The sequence below is a fragment of the Furipterus horrens genome, unplaced genomic scaffold (assembly GCF_987537825.1).
Source record: "Furipterus horrens unplaced genomic scaffold, mFurHor1.1.pri manual_scaffold_3, whole genome shotgun sequence".
Classification (NCBI taxonomy): Eukaryota; Metazoa; Chordata; class Mammalia; order Chiroptera; family Furipteridae; genus Furipterus; species Furipterus horrens.
The window spans coordinates 51,570,420-51,590,260 of record NW_028327173.1 but is presented as its reverse complement, the minus strand read 5'-3'; the positions used below and the strand labels follow the sequence as shown (position 1 = coordinate 51,590,260).

At 38.0% G+C, this 19,841-nt stretch overlaps 1 protein-coding gene across 2 annotated transcripts in view; it reads left to right on the top strand.

Annotated features, from left to right (window-relative positions):
- PTGER3 (prostaglandin E receptor 3) overlaps positions 1–16,402 on the top strand; it is a 205,008-nt gene extending 188,606 nt beyond the window's left edge. Inside the window, exon 5 of one of the 2 annotated variants that reach the window (XM_090269613.1) lies at positions 16,202–16,402. Coding sequence is in view for 1 of the 2 variants with exons in the window: in XM_090269614.1 (XP_090125740.1) it covers positions 16,202–16,211 (10 nt within the window). In the remaining variant the exon portion in view is untranslated. The remainder of the gene's footprint in view (positions 1–16,201) is intronic. The other variant, XM_090269614.1, reaches the window with a different exon arrangement.
- Positions 16,403–19,841: the final 3,439 nt, after the last annotated feature.

Genomic DNA, 19,841 nt, shown 5'->3' with positions numbered 1-19,841 from the left:
CTTCCACCCAGGTATGAAGGGTCCTTTTCCATTAGAAGTGGATATTTGTTGGCAAATTTTTTGAACCCTGGGTTTGTGAAGTATGTTGGTTGTCCCCATTAATTTTTCTCTATTCCTGCCACCCAACTTTGATCGTGCTCTTGTTCTACAACTATAGGTGATTTATCATTTGTATTCCTAATCAAAATTTATAGAAAAGTCTTGCCTTCTAGTTTTATTTAGATGTTGTCAAAACATTTTCTGATTTGCTATCCTAATTGGTTTGTTTACTTTTCAGGAGGAATTGCCCTCCCCCAAAAGTAACCTCTATCCAGAAGCTGGTAGGTCCTATTCTTATGCATGTTTTTGTACTTTTACTACAGGTATATTCATGCATTAAATTTAGTGTCCTATTGCTGACTGTGAGTTTGTTACAGTAGAATGAGTAGCAGAAGGGAAACAAAGGCAGGGCCCTCACCATTGTAATCTAACAAAGAACTTAATACAGGAGGCTAAAAGCAAGGGAAGACATGTCTCACGCATTGACCCAGTAATCCTGAGCCTGGCCCGATAAGGCTGCCAGGCATTTCAAACAATAAGCAAAACTATGATAGTGCAGAAGACGGGCAGCCCTTGAAAGTCTGTGCATATCATCTTCACTAGGTGGGAAAAGGAAAACCTTGAGAGTGTGTATTCATCCCAAGGCCCGGAAGGGGAAAGGGAGGGGGACTAAAGTGCCCAAAGAAAAACCCCTAAAATAACTTTGTTAACTGCCCGGCCCCTGTCATGTATGCAATATGAATAAATAGTCTAGAGCAAGATAAATATTTGGGCTAACAGACCTCCACACTATGCCTACATTTGGGTAGTCACGTCTCCTGGGAAAGCTGGCACCACCTTTATCCACCAATCAAAATGTAACTTCTTCACCCCCACCCTGCAAACTATGTAAATCCTCAGAACCAAGAAATCTTCCTCTTTCCTTGGCCCTCTGTCCACCTAAGCCCTGGCCACCCTGTTTTTGCCGCCTTTGCTCTAGTCACCCTTGCTTTTGCCCTCCCATTAGAACTTAGCCCTAATAAACTTTGCATGCACACTAGTAGGCTCACTGATCTATAATTCTTTACTGTGTCGGAAGGAAGAACCAGGGTTTCTCCAGTAACAAGTTTAGAATATTTACATACATGTTTTTATATTATATTAATGATTTGCTACTTGGTTTTCTTCACTAAAAATTATACTTCTTGACACATTCATATTAAAACATGAGTTCTAGATCAGTAATTTTAACTGCTATAGAGTACTCCATGGTTTGGAGAAAGCATAATCTTTTTGTCAGTTCCCTGCCAAAGCAGAATTTTTTTATTTCACCATGGTAAGCAGCACTGCAAAAAAAAAAAAAAAAAAAAAAATACTGTGTACATGTTTTTACACATCTGCATGAGTTTCTCTAAGATGAATACTAGGAATAAAGGTGTTGGATCAAAGGGCGTGTGCATCTTCTTATGTCCACATATAAGAGTTTTCCCCATGTGTATCCATTCCAACATTTTTGTTGTGGCAGAATTTTAGCAAAGATTCTGTGGACTTAGCTTTTCTGATCATTTTGGACATTAAACCTTGGTCACAATTATGTACAAGGTCAGGTATTTCTCTGGAAAACACCAGATGGGTTTTATCTTTCTCCCTGCAGGATGGATCCTTCTATTAAACCTAATCATGACTCATTAGGAGCCAGAGGTTTCTAAACAGTGCCGTTCAGATGCCCAGGAGTTCCAAAGGGGAACTCGATTTGTGGTAATCTTGAGGCATCAAAATGGGAATGCTTTTTTCCCAATATAGTTTATCTCTTCTACCTAGAGGCAGGTTTGCTAATGACCTGTAACCACTTTAGCTCATTTTGAGGATCTTGACTTAATATGAAAGTTTCAGGTTCTATTTCTTCACTTTGCAAGACTCAAGGCTGGGTCTCTGCATCTCAGCACCATCAGGGCACTAGCTGCCAGGTCATCCTAGTTAACCCATTTGCCTTTCATTCATTGTTCACTATTCCAGTTTCAGCACGTTCTTCTTGCTTATTCCTTTTTTCCTTTCTCCTTTGTCCTCTTTCTTATTTTGCTGTTGCCACTGGAGCTTTTTCTTACTGTCATCTCAGCCATGAATATATTTAAAACATATGTTTACAATACTTCAGCCACTATCCAGTTGTGTTGTACTGGGAGGCACTCAGTGTTTCTAGTCAATTTTACAGTAATTTTTTGAAGGCCTAATCAGAGCTGGGTTCATATTTCTTTTGTTTGTAACACTATACTGAAACTGACCAGACGGAGGCCTAACTTTTTCCAGGTTATAGGCTTTTCCATCTTTTTCCCCCAGCAGCACAAACTCAAGGCAAGAAGTTGACTGTGTGGGCCCAGGATCCTGTCTATACCGTGACCTCTAAAAACCGGTTTTATTTTTCTCTTATTTCCACGAATATGCTTATGTATTTTATCTGAAGCGGGTTAGAGCATGACTGAGTAAATAAGTGTGTATGTACAGCAAACTGTAATCTTAAATTTTTAATTATTATTTAGTATAAGAGAGAAGGTCAAGTACAGGTGATAAAAGAATTAATCAGTAAGCAGATTATGTGTGTCTTCAGGGAAGGAAAAATTACAAATGTCAGACTGATCAGAAATAAAAACTCATAGTATAAATATCCACATTTCATGCATGTGGGATTAAAGTACAGTGTTATTATAGGTAGAGCTCAACCTTTGGAGCCAGAGGGAACTGCTGGCAGGCGTTTTGTTACTGACTGTCCCAGCTGACTGCTCCTGAATCCTCCAGCAGTTACATGCTGGAAAGAGGAAGCAGGCGTTATCAGATGACTGCTCAGGAATGTGACCTAAAGGTGACACCAGTTGGGACCCAGAGACTGGTCATACGGCTCTCTTTGATGGGTTGTTTTAAATAGTTGTCTACAACTCTTGATGTCTATGATCAGTAAGTAGGTCACTTTCAACAATTTCTCTTCCTGTAAACAAGGAAAGTGCTGCTGAGAAATGGGCAAGTGAGAGTATATAAGTGGGAGATACAGCCAATATGACACTACTTGCTAGCCCTACGGTCTAGTTTAGTAATCCTTAGACATTTCTGGCTGCTTTGTTTACAAATTGAACCTCAAAATAATGAAGAGTAGTGGAGTTGGGTAGTGTAGTGAAAAAGTTCAGGATTTGAGGGGATCAAGTTTTAGCCCCATTACTTAACAGCGTTGTAGCCTTGGTCTTTTAACCTATCTAGGGGTTATTACTTCAATATGTAAAATGGTAATTATTAGAGCGACCTCAACAGATTAATGTAAAGATGAAAAAAGAAAATATAATGTGCCAGGCAAATGCTAGATGCTGAATATTTATTGTTGCTTTTTCATCATCCACCCAAAAGTTCGGGTTGGGCATTGGGAGACTTTAACAGATTCACATGGAGAATCAATTCCTCCATCCACACTAACCATCCTTGTTATTGCTCAGATATAAGCAGACATTTTCCTGCCTTACCACAATAAATCTGGTAGTTCTCTTTCCCTGAGTCTTCTCCCAATTACGCACATGAGCTGACTCTTTTACCTCCTTAAGCTCTTTGCTCAACTGTCTCCTTTTTATTCTGATGACCTCATTTAAAATTGCAACCTATACATGTCTTTCCTCATTGTTCCCTCATAATTGTACTATTGACTCCTCTCACCATGATCCTCTTCTTTTTTTTAAATTCAATTTTACCTTCTAGAACTATATAAAATTTAATTTTAATTTTTATTGTGTATTCTCTGCCTTTCTTCACTAGAATGTATATTCCATAATGGCTGAAACCTTTATTTAATTCACTAGTATGTCCTAAGCACCTGTTTCCTGGTACGTCATTAAGGCACAATAAATACAGGGTGGGGCAAAAGTAGGTTTACAGTTGTTTGTATGGAAAATAATACTATAACTAATAAATAATACAAGAATAAGTTGGTTTTCTTTGGTACTCACCACTGTAAACCTACTTTTGCCCCACACTGTATTTTTAAATGAATGCACACAGGCATTTCAGATTAAATCAGGCTAAAGAACTTACTCAGGCATGGACTGTGTTTTATTTTGTTTTTTACCTCCACGTCCCCAGAATTTGAAGTGTAGGAAGTATAAAATGTATAATGGAATGGATAAAAAACATGGTTAAAATACAATGCAACTCCCCAGGAGAGCTGGAGATTACCCAGACTTAGGCAACAATCCATTATCCTTATTCTTTTTTCTGAATCTGACAACCAAACATACTACTGGCTTAGGATTTTTTTTTTTTTTTAAATATGCTTTATTGATTATGCTGTTACAGTTGTCCCAATTTCTTTTCCCTTTGTTTCACTCCACCCAGTGATACCCACCCTGAGTTGCCCCCACCCCAGTCCATGCCCATTGGTTGTGCATATGGTTCTTCTCAACATCTTCCTGTCTACTCCACTCCCTCGTACTATGCTTCTTAATTCCTGTACCATCTCCCTCCCTTTCCCCCTCCCTACTGACCTCCCCCCATAATGTTCCCCAACCTATAATTCTTTTCCCACTCTCATTGCCTACTTAGTTTGCCTTTCTTTCAATTCCCTAGCTTCTGCTGTTGGTTGTTGTGATACAGTTTTCATTTTAATGTTCACAGTTTTGGTCCTCTTTCTCCTAAACAAGTTCCTTTAACATTTTATATAACAGTAGTTTGGACCTGATGAACTCCTTCAGTTTTACTTTGTCCTGGAAGCACATTCTCTGCCTTTCCATTCTGAATGACAGCTTTGCTGGATAGAGTAATCGTGGTTGTAGGTTTTTGCTTTTCATTACTTTGACTATTTCTTGCCAGTCCCTTCTTGCCTGCAGAGTTTCTTTTGAGAAATCAGCTGATAGTCTTAATGGGACCCCTTTGTATGTAATTCTCTTCTTCTCTCTTGCTGCTTTTAAGATTATCTTTTTATCCTTAATTTTTGACATTTTGATTAGAACGTGTCTTGGTGTGGTTCTCCCTGGGTTCAGTTTTTTTGGCACTCTCTGTACTTCCTGGACCTGTAATTCTATTTCCTTCCCCAAGTTAGGGAAGTTCTGCTTCATTATTTTTTCACATCATTTTTCAATTTGTAATCCTTTTTCTTCACCTTCTGGCAACCCTATGATTTGGATATTGGCCTGCTTATAGCTGTCCCATAGGTTTCTGAGCCTCTCCTCATTTTCCTCACTTTTTTTTTCCTCTTTCTGCACTGGTTGAGTGTTTGTTCCCTCCCCATGTTCCAATTTGTTGATTTGATCCCTGGTTTTCTTTCCCTTACCACTAGTTTCATATGTGTTTTTGTCCATTTCAGCATGATTACCCTTCATTCCTTCCCCGTCTTGTTTAAGATCTGCTGTTAGGTCTGTAAGCATTCGTATAACCAAAGCTCTGAACTGTGCCTCAGAAAGATTTCCTATCTGCTTCTTTGTTAGATTAGATACTTGCTGTCTGGTCAGCTGCATCACCAAGATCTCTATCATGATCTGTGCCATCATTGCTTCCTGGGTATGGCTGTCACACCTCCTATGCTACAAGGGGTGGAGCCCCGTGCACTCGTCACAACCTGGCGACCCTTCTCACAACACTGTGGTATTTTCTGTGGGGGTAGGTGTCCAAGATGGATTCCTGCTGTTCACTCTCCACTGAGAGACTGGGAACCCCTTCTGGGCCTCACAGTCCAAGGCAATGGGGGTCTGCCTTACCCAGCATTGGAATTGCAATCTGACGGGTCTGGTCTCCAACCAGGGGTGCTCTCCAGGCGCTTCTCACCTCCCCTTAAATACAGATGTCTGTGCTTACCGCCATCCTGCTGCTGTCGCTGCTGCCATCACTGCCAGCATACCTTGACCTCTCCACCCCAGCTTTGCCCCTCCTACCTGTCCAGATGAGGACCACTTCTTTATAACTTCATACATTGGACTTCCATTTATTTTCTAGAACTTCTGGTTATTTATGGTTTTGCAGTAGTTGTATTCCTTCTTAGTTGTGGAGGGAGACAAAGCGTGTCAGTCTAGGCCTCCATCTTGGCCAGAAGTCTCCTGTGTGTTGGCTTAGGATTTTTTTCTATATTTAACTAATATTATACACCCAGAAGATCAAGAAAATGTGAAGAATATTAACTACAGTCTAAGAACTTTGATGAAATCAGAGTGAATATTTATGCTCACTGAGTCATTTAAAATTTGAATGTGATATTTAAATTAACACTGAAATGACATTCATCATTTTTATAATAAAAGAACAATACAGCGAAATTCCATTGAACCTCATGCTAGATAGTCCTTGCCTTGTTACCCATGTCATTTTGAGTTTGGCTGAGTAGGACATTGGCTGGCATCTGTTCTCATGGAGTAATCCTATCTACCTCACTCAAGTGAAAAGACACAACTGAGTAAGCCCCTTCTGAGACTTTATTCTTAGAATTTTCTGCTCTATATAATATCAAGAAAGAATTATCTAGTACAGTCTTTAGAGAGTACAACATGCTCTTAACACTCAAGAGATGATATCATGCTCACAGAATTTTTACACAGTCAAATACAAAGTCGAGTTATTTGGAGGAACACAAACCATGAGACAAAAATGAATGAATATGTGTTATAAATACAGGAAGGAAAGTTTACAGAAATCATAGTAAATTTTTGTCAAGAGAGCTGGAATTCAGATATACTTTATTATCACCTGATCTCTCCCTCACAACTTCTAGCAGTTAAAATGATGTCCTTTCCCCTGAGATCTCTCTATACTGAAAATTTTAGGACAAGTTAATCTGATTTTACACATGGCTGTGCTCAGTCATCTATACTCAAAGTGTCATATATGCTTGAACAACCAACCAGGCATTGTGCAAAGGCTTTATGTGACAGTAGCCTCTGATCTTGCTTTATAGCCATGTATTTATCCATTAGGTGTGTCTTAGTCTTGTCTTTGGGTATTAACACATTTAAGGATTTCACAGGTTGCACTGAAGAAATATGCCCTAAGAAAGCACTGAAACTGTCTGTATTCTACCTCATCACTAACATATTCACTTATTTGAACACACAGAGTAAAGGAAATATGCAATAATTTTCAAAACAACATGAAGACAGACAAGTCAATCACTCTAGTAAATAATTTATGCCCTCAAAAATATTCTTTAATTTGTGCAAAGTCATAAGTGCTAAAAATCCAAATGCTGCACTTTAGGGATAGAGCTCCCAGGTGACAGACAAAACCACCAACTGGGAACACAAAGAAGGAACAAGCAAGCTGACCCATATTCTACCATTGGAGATTATTCAGCTGAAATTATGATATAAAAACATCTGGAGGCTGAGAAGGAGAAATCAAAATATAAGATCATAAATTCAGTAGTATACTGTTAAAGTATGGATGAGCTAAGATGGGTGGCCCTATGCAGAGGTTCTATTATCAATTAGAAGAGATAAAGAGCTGTTTGCTCCAAAGACTATGATCACAGAAATATCACTCACGTTCCTGTGGTTAATTGCAAGGTGGGTAGAATGAGAAATGTATCAAATGGCTAGTGCTAAAAGTAACTTTGAGGACAACTAACTCAACCCCCAGTAATTTTACAAAGTATGTAAATGAGTTAATAGAAATCAGATAATGTGTTCTTAATCCACAGTTGGTTGATACCAGAAAAAAATAATATACCATCTCTACTATTAAGTTGTATTTGTCTTATTAGATTCATCTAACATATTAGGACATTAAGTAATATGATATCAAATCATTTAACTAGCCATGTGATTCACTTGGTTCTCAAATTTGTGAATGAATTTTTTTATTTTCTCATTACCTTTGCTTGTTATTAGTTATAATGTCTGTTTTTACTTCTATTGGAATATTATTGTTTTCAGGTATCTTCTGCCTAGACACAGGTCATTTGTATAAACATGCCGTAAAATGGAGTCCCTAGGGTCTATTCCTGATCAGCTACCCTGATTTCTACCCTGCACCTGTTTCCTGGTATGTCATTAATGCACAATAAATGCAGAGTGGGGCAAAAGTAGATTTACAGTTGTTTGTATGGAAAATAATACAATAACTAATAAATAATACAAGAATAAGTTGGTTTTTTGGGGGGGGTACTCACCACTGTAAACCTATTTTTGCCTCACCCTGTATTTTTAAATGAATGGCACTTTGGTGTATGACCCAACAAATAGTGTTGAGAAAAGCAGGTCTTTGTTTACAATATTCCAACCTTTAGGGGGGCTAGGAGCACTTCAGCTCAGAGTTCTGTTCTCTCATGACACCCAGCACTTTACTTGTTTTTCAAAAGACTACAAACCAAAACCAAGCCCAATAGTTTCCCATTCCTTATCTGTCAGCTCTCTTCTTCATGATCTGGAGTATGTTGTCTTCAGCCTCCATATGTATAACAGGCCTGAAAATCATGTACCGTGTTACACTGGATCATGGTGAAGTCCAGGAAAGGCACAGGTCCTAAAAGTGTCCTTTCCATATATCCCATGTTCTGAGAGTCCAGATAGGGTCCAGGTCTGCAAGGCAGAGTCCTCGGCAGCGTCAGAGTCAGCTGGAGGGGGCACGATCGAAGCAGCAGCGTGCCTGCCCTCTTACTAGCCTGGGCCGCATGGCTGAATCCTGACTGCAAACTGCATAGCTGCTTGCTGCTTGCTGCTTCTCACGTTGCTGCTACAACAGCCTCCTACATCGTAGCACTCCTACATCACGGCCTGCCTCCATCATGCTTCTTCAACAGGCTCCTTCTCTCAAGGCTGCCTGCCCTTCCTTTTAAATCCTGAAAGTCAGTGTATACACCTTTTGCCCTGGGATAGTCGTCGGCAGCCGTTCGTCTCAAGAGACGATGGTGTAGCTTCTTAAGAGTCTATCTGCACCGCCGAGAATGGCTGTGCAGTCGACTCAGGAGTGACACGGTATCTGTCTCCTCCCGTGTTGAATCGACGTCTTGCGATGACGCTGGAGTGTCCTCTCCAGTGAAGCTGAAGCTACAGAGCCTGGGCAGGGTAATATGGAGGGTCTGCTGTTGCCCATGCAGCAGACCCCCCCTCTCTTCGCAGCTGCAGGGTCCAAGGGAAAGACAGAGTCAATACAGCTTGGCTTCAGGTGCGCCGCAGGAGTTGCCGGTGTTGACTACAACGTCAAACCGCCTTAGGGACTCCGGCTCCGGATTTTCTGTCGGGGTTTACTCCCTTAGCCTTTCCCCTGAAGAGGTATGCCGCAAGGCAGCGGAGGTTTTTTGGAGTCAGAGTTTTCCTTCTCTGATGTGCCCTGACTGGAAGATCGAACCAGCGACACTTAGCTCGCAGGCCGACGCTCAATCCACTGAGCTAAACCAGCCAAGGGATAGTAGCTCAGCTATTATCTAGCTATCAGCTTGTCATAGATATGCAAAGTACCTGAAACATTGTGCTATCTCCTTCCCAATCCCCAAAAGTAGGCTGTGGGGAAGCTAGCCGCCCCCGCCCCCAACACCTTTCAGTCAGCTTTTGCCCAGGTTCACAGAAGTCATTAATGCCTGACTCAGAACAGAAACCAAGGATTCCTCCCATGAGTCTAGGATTATTTCCAACTAATTTTTATTGGTGAGAATAATGTAGCTCTGAGAGATATTTTTGTTTATTTTTCTGAGTTCTATGGCATATTTAATTGACCCCATATAATTTCAGATGACTCCTTTTTGAAGTTTTAAAGATCTTGGTTCATTGTGAAACTGCAAGTTAAAATCTTAAAAGCACTAAACTAGACTTTCTTTAGTTTGTTTATTTAAGATAAGGAAGGACAAATTGCCCCAAACCCCACGCTGTTGATGCTGAGAAACTGGACCATATAAATCAAGCACACAGAAAATATCAAATGCCCACAAATGCAATCAGTGGCAAATTGTATGTGGTGGAGTAGCAGAAAGGTTTAAAAGTAAGTGTAAGGCAAGAAAGAAGATAAGGAAGAAGGAAAGTTGAGAAGGTAAACGTTTCTTATAAAACTCCTCTAAATTATGTTTTTAATGACAGGTCTTGCTCTATTTAGTAAGCCAGGATGAGTCAGTTATTTTCTCAAAAAGCTGTTTTATGTATCCAGATGCTATTTTCTACTCCCCCCACCCCCCCAGAAAAGGAATCTGTAACTCTTCAGAGCACTGAGGAAATTAATGGCTGAGCAATCCCCTTTAAAATACCGCTCTCTTCACTTATTAAAGCAATCAAACCTTGTGGTACAAAGCAGCTGAATTGACCATGAATCTAAAGTAAAATAAAACTCCCTCTTTGTTATAATTTTTCAGTGTTTATTATACACCAAAAAATGTTAGACCTTGAAGTCTCCACCTGAGTTCCCGTAGCAGAGATCTGCCAATTACATTATGCTGTCAAATGCACAAATGGTAAACTTTTATTATGTTAAGTCACTGGAACTTGAGTTCTTTTTTACAGCCCCTAATGCTACTTGGCACAGAGAAACACAACATTTTTTCAAATAGGTAGTTCTTTGCCATGTGGTAGACATTATATATAATTTTCTTCTTTTTTTATCTTTATTGTATTTTTTTTCCAATACCCTTTATATACTTTATCATCAATATGGTTTCTTCCCCACTTCCGCAAATTTAGAGGATGTGATTACTAGTTTCCTTGAAGCTGAGAAAAGCATTTGTGACTAATTCTGGCCAATAAATAGTGAGTAAAAGTTATGTGTGGCTGAGGCTGTGGAAATTTCATGTTTAATAACCCAGGCTCACTTTTTCCTATGTGCAGTGATTGAGTGAAGTTATGTGCTAGATGTGGCAGCCACAACATAGCACCCACTGGCCTGCGTTCCTGAGTCACTGTGGAGTTGAGCTCCATCTCACCCAGCAAAGCATATATAATTTGAGCAGAAAATAAGTTTTTATTAGGTCAAGCCAGATTATGAGGATGTTCATTTGGCCAGTACAACCCATCTTAGTCTAACAAATGACATACAGGCTAGAATATGTACATGTATGTGTGTACATGTACACACACATGTGTGTATACATATATGTATATACTCGTGTTTGTGTATATATGCACGTGTGTGCTGCGTGCGTGTGTGTATTTATGTATATACACAGATTAAACACATGCATATGTATTAGTCAGATTATGTATATATATGTACACATATATACCAATATGATTACTAAATTGTTGCATGAGGAATTCTGATGATAAAGTTGTGTTTTGTTTTATGCCTTTAAAAGAAAATAATTCTTAGCCATTTAGGTAATTTTTTATTAACATCATGCCAAAACCCATACACTAAGTGTGACCTCTGTTGGAGGTTCTGCAAGGTGCTAATCACACTTCTTGTCCTTTCTGCATTCTAAATAGTATGAAAAATAAAAACAGGAAATCGGTGACATTATGGATCTCAAGAAAATAACTTTTTAACCCTAACGAATGGCCAAAATAAATTTCTCTACTCTACATCAACTAATGTGAACTAACTTGTTCATCTCCTTTCAGAGAAAGCAGCTAGAGGACTGTGGGCTAACCCCTAGACACAAAAAGCCCTGGTACAGAGAGCTTAGTGTATGAAACAGCTGGCAAGGAGGAGAGCAGGTACTACTTGAAGACATGTTAAAGAGGGAACAAGACACTGTTGTCTTGTACAACAATGATGTTCACCTCTATCTTACCCTTCAGAGAAGTAAATAATTAAGGTAATTGGAAAGAGAGACTTGTGGTGGTCTTCCAAAATTACTTCCTCATGGAGAGACTCAGAGATTCTTTTTTTCCTATGGAATTTTGAGAAGTTGATTAATAACCTTTCTCTTCCACCTACAATAACCCTTTCTGAGTCTTTTGCATCTTTGCAGTTACCACTAGTAACATTAGAAACTGTCTCCTCTAAGCAAAGAGACATGAAGACTAAGTACTATGATATTCTGAATTGGATCCTGGAAGAGAAAAAGGGCATTAGTAGAGCAACTTGTGAAATCTGAACAAAGTCTGGAGTTCGGTTGATAGTGATGTACCAATATGAATTTCTTAGTTTTAATAAATGTGCCATAGTTCTATAAAATGTTAATGTTAAGGGATGCTGGAATGCAAGGTGTATGAGAACTCTCTATTCTACCCTTGCCATTCTTTGGTAAATCTAAAACTATTTTAAAATTTAAAAAATGAAGGGAAAATATCTGTCTTCTACAAGCGCTGGGACACAATCATTAGAAATCTAATTCTATGAGTAAGTTTATGGCAAAGCCTGCTTAAAGGATAAATGGATTAGGTAGGGGAAGGCTGACTGATTATTTTTGAGTTCCTCTTAATATTCTGACTTAAACTTAATAGTAGTACTCTTTTTGTAACAGCCTGTAGCAAAGCTTAGACAGGATTGACATATTTAAATAAATCTGCCCTGAAGGCTAGTGAATAATGAAAGAAATAAAAAAGTTGGTCTATAATATGTAGTTGAATTCTCATAATTTTGTGAATCCTAAAAGGTATTCTCTTTTACTTTGCTCTCAGCTTCCTTCCACTTGGGGAAGTTCTTTCTAAATATTCACTCTCCAAGAACGATGCCTACACTTCTCAACCTCTAAATCATGAAGGTGGATGTTAAAATTGTATCCTCACAGTTCCTTGGGGGATGGGGGGGGGGGGTTCTGCAGACAAACTTGCTGGATACAACATCCAAATCTCTACATTACAAATAAACTCAATGTCTATGAAATAGATACAGGAGGGACAGTTGATGTCAACAAACAACCTCTTGAGAGTCAACACGGGGGAAAAGAAATGGGTTAATAGCTTTGGAACCAGAAAGAACAGGTATAAATACCATACGTGCCACTTTCTAACCAACTTCTCTTAAGCAAAATATGTATTTAAGTCCCAGTTTGCCTAATCTGTAAAACTGTGATGCCAGAGCCTACTTACAAGGTTGTTGTGATATTTAAATGATGCATCATACACAAAACACTTCCTGTGGTGCTGAAGGGAATTTCTACAAAATGATTCCATACTCTCTCAAAAAGGTAGGATTCAATTTTTTAAAAGTAAGATAAGTTTAAACCACGGCCCCCAAGATGGAGGGAGGAACAAGTTTTAATGTGAGAAGTGTAGGTATAAAACTCTGAGATGGCTTTGCTGAAAGATGCATAGTTTCTTCACAATTGTATGCATACCAGATTGTGGTAACAAGTTTGTTTCAGAGTGCCTTTAAATCAGCATAATTCTACTCTTATGTCATGACAGCATAAAAATATTTACAAGATGCATTCTCCTGTCAGTTCCAAGATTCTCTGTAAGGCATAACTCAACAGACTGTAAACGACAACTTATTTTTCTTTTAATTGCATAATCACGGAAAACTTAGTCAAAATGAGTTTGCTGATTGCTTGTTGTTGCTTTAGGGCTTTTGGTACCTCCACTGAAAACAGAACAAATTTAAGACTAAGGCAGATACAGAATGGTGGTCATCTACTTCCTCTTTCTCTCTTCATCATTTGAAGCCAGAGTGAGAAGGTGGCCATCTACCACCAAGGAAGAGATTCTTACCAGAATATGATCATGTTATCATCTTGACTTGGATTTTCCAGCTTCAATAAATGTGATAAATAAATGTCTGTTGTTTAAGCCGCATAGCCTATGGTATTTTGTTATAGTAGCCCAAGCTTATAAGACACTGCTTTTCTGGAAGTTCTCCTTTATTTTTTTATATATTTAATAGTTATAAGTGCTTCATTTTGAAAAAAATTCTTCTTATTCTCTTTTGCCCATTCTGTTAGAGTATTCATTTTCTTATTGGACTGGAAGTAATTTTTAAAATAATAAGTATATGTAAACTGTGCCATAGTTCTGCTGAAATGTTTCCAGTTTATTATTTGCTTTTAAATATTATAATTTTTGTATATATAGATTTTTCATCAAGTCCAATATATTAATGTATACCATTATATTTTTATCATATTTAAAAAATTTAAAAATCATTCATATTTTCTAGATTTTTTTAATGATTTCATTTGTATATCAAATGTTTCTATTAATCTAGAGTTAATTCTGGTACCTTGTATAATGGGAAAAATCAACTTGACTTTTTTCCCCAAATATTAATTTCTCTAACAAAATTTGTTTAATAATCTATCTCATCTCCCATTGGTTTGTAATACTTCACTCATCATATATTAAATTTAGAAATATAATTATATACAATAAGAGAGTTTCTGGGTCATGCCTTCTGAACTTTGGTCAAATTCCTACTTTTGATCAAATACTACATTATGTTGATATATTGCTGCTTTATACTCTATTTTAATATGTGGTTAACTCTGAATTAATATGCAATGTTAAAAGCAAACTCTAGATGAAAAGTAGTCTTTGGAGTGTGTCCTCCTGTCTTTGGTCCTGTAGTTCTTAAATTCTTATTCTAATTTCAACAGAGGCATTGCCTCCTCTAAGGAGACTTTTATGAGTCCTTTTTTTTCTCCTTCTGGGTTCGGTTAGGTGCCTTTCTTTTTTGCTATTTCTTTTTTTAAAATATTTTATTAATTTATTTTTAGAGAGAAGGGAAGGGAGGGAGAAAGAGAGGGAGAAATACGTTGATGTGAGAGAGAAACATAGATCCGTTGTCTCTTGTATGCACCCCCTGACTTGAGACTGAACCTGCAACCCTCGTATGTGCCCTGACCAGTAATTGAACCAGAGATCTTTCACTTAGTGGGACAATGCCCAACCAACTGAGCCACACTGGTTAAGGCTTGTTGCTTCTTTATATTTACATAATGTCTCATTCATATCTTTGTTATGGCATATATCTCATTGTATTTGGAGGGTTGAGATTTTGATTATTTATACCACTAGACTGTAGTAAACTCTTTGAGGGCAGAGGCTATGTTCTGTATCCTTGATGCCCTGAATGATTTCTGGCCATAGTAGTAGCTCAATAAATTTTCCTTGAACAAATAAATAAATGGTATCAATTCAACTTTCCTTTGATGTGGATAGTGGGGAAAAGAACATGTAGTTTACAATTAGGCATTGTTGTCATTAATCTAGGACTTGTTAACACAAACATCTAGGTATGATTCAGTTTTGTCTTGATTTTGAACTTTCTTATTCTGCTTTAACAAGAAGTTTGACTATCATTGTTGGATATTTAAGAGCTGTGGTTTGAATGCAGTCCCCAGTCATTTGCTGTTGAAATGCTCCATGCGTATTATCTCTGTTGCCAGCTTTATTTGCTTTTTAAATTAAACCAATTTAAATCAAGTGTCTATAGAATATCTGTTATTCCCAGCAGGGCTTAAACGTCTCAACACTTGTTATATGCACTTGGAGAAATGACTTCCTGTTGCACGCGTCTGGCCTCAGCTGCCACAAAAGAAGTTATGACTATTGGATACACATTCAAGTCCCTTACAGACCTTATAGGACTATGAGTTTCCAATTAGAGATTTCTTAGGAAGCTAATTTGTACCCCAGCAGCTAGTTAACAAATGAGATAGTCGGTTTCCTTGATAACAGCTACAGACTTTTGTATTTTGAATCAGACTGCATCACAGCAACACAAGTAACCAGCTTATTGAATAGGCCATAACTTTAGCAAGAATTAAACATTTTTAAAACATCAAAAGGGAATATTTACATTTTTCAAGTGAAAATACTGAGTTTTTAAATGGACTTTTAGCAACCAAAATGATCACAAAGCCCAGCATTTAATCTATTCAATCTATTAAACTGTGTCAAAATCATTTTGAAATAAGCTAAGGTATAAATGAACATATAAATACATACACGACATGATAAGAAAGACAGATAATTATGGTAAAGTAGAAACAGTTGAATAAACTGCCATGAATAGGAAGTGCAAGCTGATAGCCTGGAGTGAAACTAAAATAATTATAACAGGTTAGCTGCAAACCACACAAACCAAAAAGACAATCATTTAAAGGTGACTCAAATTTGCAAAGACAATTGAAGTGGAACACTTATGAATTTTTTATTAATCCAGTCTAAGACAACATGCATAATATTGACAAATACTTCTGCATTCCACGTTAATTTAATGAGCTCATCTTGAAGAATCCGCATTGACTATTTAGAGGCCTTGAGGCTCTCTTTAACCTTTTGATCCTCAGAAATGTGGCTTTTACATCATCTATTTATGGTTAGACATGACATTATAAGATTTGAAACTTGTCTTTTTCTAACAGGAGCAAATGAAAGCGACAGCAGGCATCAGCTCCTGGCACTCATCAGCTACATGGGAGCTCTGGAGCAAAGAGAAAAGGACATTGCAGCTGAGCAAACGATTGCTTTGGCAGGAGGACCTGACTGCAGGCTACAGCACAGCTCAGCAATAAAGAAAAGACAAAATTCTGTTTCTGTATTTAATGTAGTCAAGTCCTAAGGATTAAATCCATATTTTGTCTCACTTTCCAAGCAGAATTTTAAAGTTTTCATTTTCATTAAAAGGAAATATTATAAATGTTTAATTCTGTTAATAAATAATGATTATGTTCCAGCTAATACTAAATTATAAAGTTCAACGTGTCATTATTGGAGCAAAAATGCATGTGAGATAATCACACCTGTACCTTCAGCTGATGTGATTTTTATTGGGCATAAATAACCTCTCTAATTCCCTACAGCAAAAGAAATTCCCATTCAAACAGCCTAAATCCCCTCTTACGGAGAAGTCACTCTTTATGAAGTAAGCATTGGTATACCTAGTTAACACTTCAGTGTAGATTAGCTTATTGGTGTATTTTAGCTTCAGGGAAACTGGAAAGGGGCTATTGTGAGGTTGTGGATGGCCTGAGCAGTTAGGGTTTCAGTATCTGTCAACTTAGAATGCTAGGGACAGTGCAAAGGAAGTGAAATCACCTGACAGATACATTTTGACGGGATAAAAAAGAAAGACACAGGCTCATAGCCTCTCAAACACAACAACCCTCATTCTTCCTCTAGGTTTTCGCACTTGTTATTCCCTTGAAACTCCCCACTGCTCTGTACAACCCCAACCCCAATTCTCTACCTAGCTAAATCCTCTTCAACTTTTGGGTCTTCACATAAATGTCACGTCCTCAGGAAAGTCTTCTCTGGCCCCTATGATTAGGGTACTTGTGAAACACTGAATTTATTTTTATTTTTGCATATATGAACTACAATTAATTCTTCAATTGTATTTTTAATATCATCTTTCCAACTGAATGATAAGCACCATCACAGCAGGGCTTCCTTACCCTTCTTTCCCAGCCCCTAACACATTATAAACACTTAAAAAGTATTTGTAGTCCTGGCCACACAGCTCAGTTGGTTGGAGTGTCGTCCCATACACCAAAAGTTTGCAGGTTCAATTTCCAGTCAGGTCACATACCTTGGGTGTGGTTCCGTTCCTGGTTGGGGCATGTACAGGAGGCAACCGATCTCTCTCTCTCCCTCTCTCCCTCTCTCTTTCATCAATAAACATATCCTCAGGTGATGATTTAATAAAATATATGTAGACCAATTGACTCTGGTGCAATGTGAGGGTGGTGGATATCTAGGTGGCAGTAGAAGCCTGAAAAGGTTATAAACAGGGATGAAAGAGAAAATGAAGGGAGAAAGAGAAACTCTTTGTAATTTTATAATTTTGCTACTTCTTATTGGCCAGGCTTCAACCTTCCTACTTCTTATTAATCCCTACTTTTCTTACTTTCTGCTGCCTTCTCTGTGAGGCTTTTGGTAGGAACAATACAATCAAATATAAATTTATATAGTGCTTGTCATGTCAGGTACTACTCTAAACAAAACTGACTTGCTTTGTCATCACATAACCTTATGAGAGAAAGACTTTTATTATTCATTTGTAGGTGAGGAAACTGAAGGATTAGGAGATTGATTAAGTAATTTTCTGCATTCATACAGATAGGATGTGGTGGACCTAGTATTAGAACTCAGCACTCTGACTTCAGAATGAATGCTCTTAAATGCTTTGCTGGAATTATGCGGAAAGTGAGTGTGAAAGACAGCCTTGTTTAATTAACATCCACTTCTAACTTTCTTTTTCCTTGCCTCTCTCCTTTGTAGGACATTTTGACTTTTATTGCTTTTCATATCTACTTCACATCTAGTGGTGGCTCTGCAAGCCAATTTTGATAAATGAGGCATAAGCAGATATCTTTTGGAGAGACAGCTTCTGGGGAAGCAATTATTTTTCTAAAACCATAATGGGATGACTATAGTTGTGGCCATCTTTCCCTCTTGCTACTGTCTGGGATGCAGATATTAAGCCTAGAGCACTAGAAGCCATTTCATACCCACGAGGGAAAGGCCGAAGGACCATAGAGGAGACAGCCAAAGCCATTACAATATTGAGGCACTGAACCAATGTCAGCATCTGACCATATCTGTTTTTCTTGTTATGTGGGAAAAACAAAGCCCAATTTGTTTCCCACTGTTGGTAATGTTTTCTGTTACTCATAACTGAAAACAAGCCTAAATGATACAACTAAGAGAAAACATTACCAAGAGTGGGTAAACAAATTAAGGTTTATTTTATTTTAACATATAATAAAAAGAAGGGAGACTTTGGGACTTTGGAAGACTGATAATGTAACTGCAGTCCCTCTAAGATGGAAGCAGAGGGAGATACCACTGCAGAAAAAGAGACAGCAATGTGTTGACGGGAGCAGAGGCTGGAAGGCTGCAGCCGCCAGAAGCTGAATGAGTCAAGAAACAGACTTCCCTGGATCCTCCAGAAAGAACCAGTCCTGGACATTTCTTATTTTAGCTACATACAACTCATTTCATACCTCTGGCCTTCAGAGCTGTAGGAGAATAACTTTCTGTTTTTTTAACTCATTAAGCTTGCGGCAGTCTGTTTAAGCAACCATAGGAACTTAATACAAACATCCTCTCATTTCAAGTTGCCATACTTTTAACTCCTCAGAGAGGTCTCTTGATTTTTTTTTTAATATTCCCCCAGTAGAGTTCTCTTGTCCTCCCCCACCCCGCCATTTGCATGATTACCTGAACACTTTTTCCATTAACATCCTCATTTTCCAAGCCCCACTTTTCTTTCATCACACACACACTCATGCAGCAAAACACCAACTCTGGGTCGGTCTCTCTACCTGCTTTCTCCATCTTCATACCTGGAATGCCAAGAACTTCTAAGGAAAAAAATATTATAATACCAGAAAATTTTATCACTGAAAATGTATGTTCTCCAACTTATCTTAGAACATTTTTTCTCTAATTTTTCCAAGAATCTATTTCTGTTCTTTACTACTCTTTAATCCCTTCTCCTAATCCCCCTCTGTTCTATCTCAGCAGATAAACTCACTGACTTCATGTAGAAAATTGAAACCATCAGTCATAAAAAGCAAAAGGCATTTTTTTCTAAAAATCTATTTACATTTTTATCATATTTATCTCCTTTTGTTCAAGATCATAAGTCTCCTGTCTACATGCTTGGAAGTAATATGATAAGTTATACAGTCAGCACTCCATATAATTGAGTTCAGCATCCATGCACTGAACCAAGGGTGGATCAAAAAATATATTTTTTAAATGTTATTGACATGTACTATGTATGGAGTAGGCCTACCATAATTGCATCTGTACTGAATATGTACAGACTTCTCTTTCTTGTCATTTTAAAGCAATTCAGTATAACAACTATTACATAGTGTTTACATTGTAGGTATTAGAACTGATTTAGAGATTATTTAAAGTATACAAGAGGATATGCATAGCTTACATACTGTTTTATATAAGAGACTTGGACATTTGCAGATTTTGATATCTTCAGGGGGGCCTGGAACCAATCCCCTGCAGATATTGAGGGACAATATACATATAAATGCA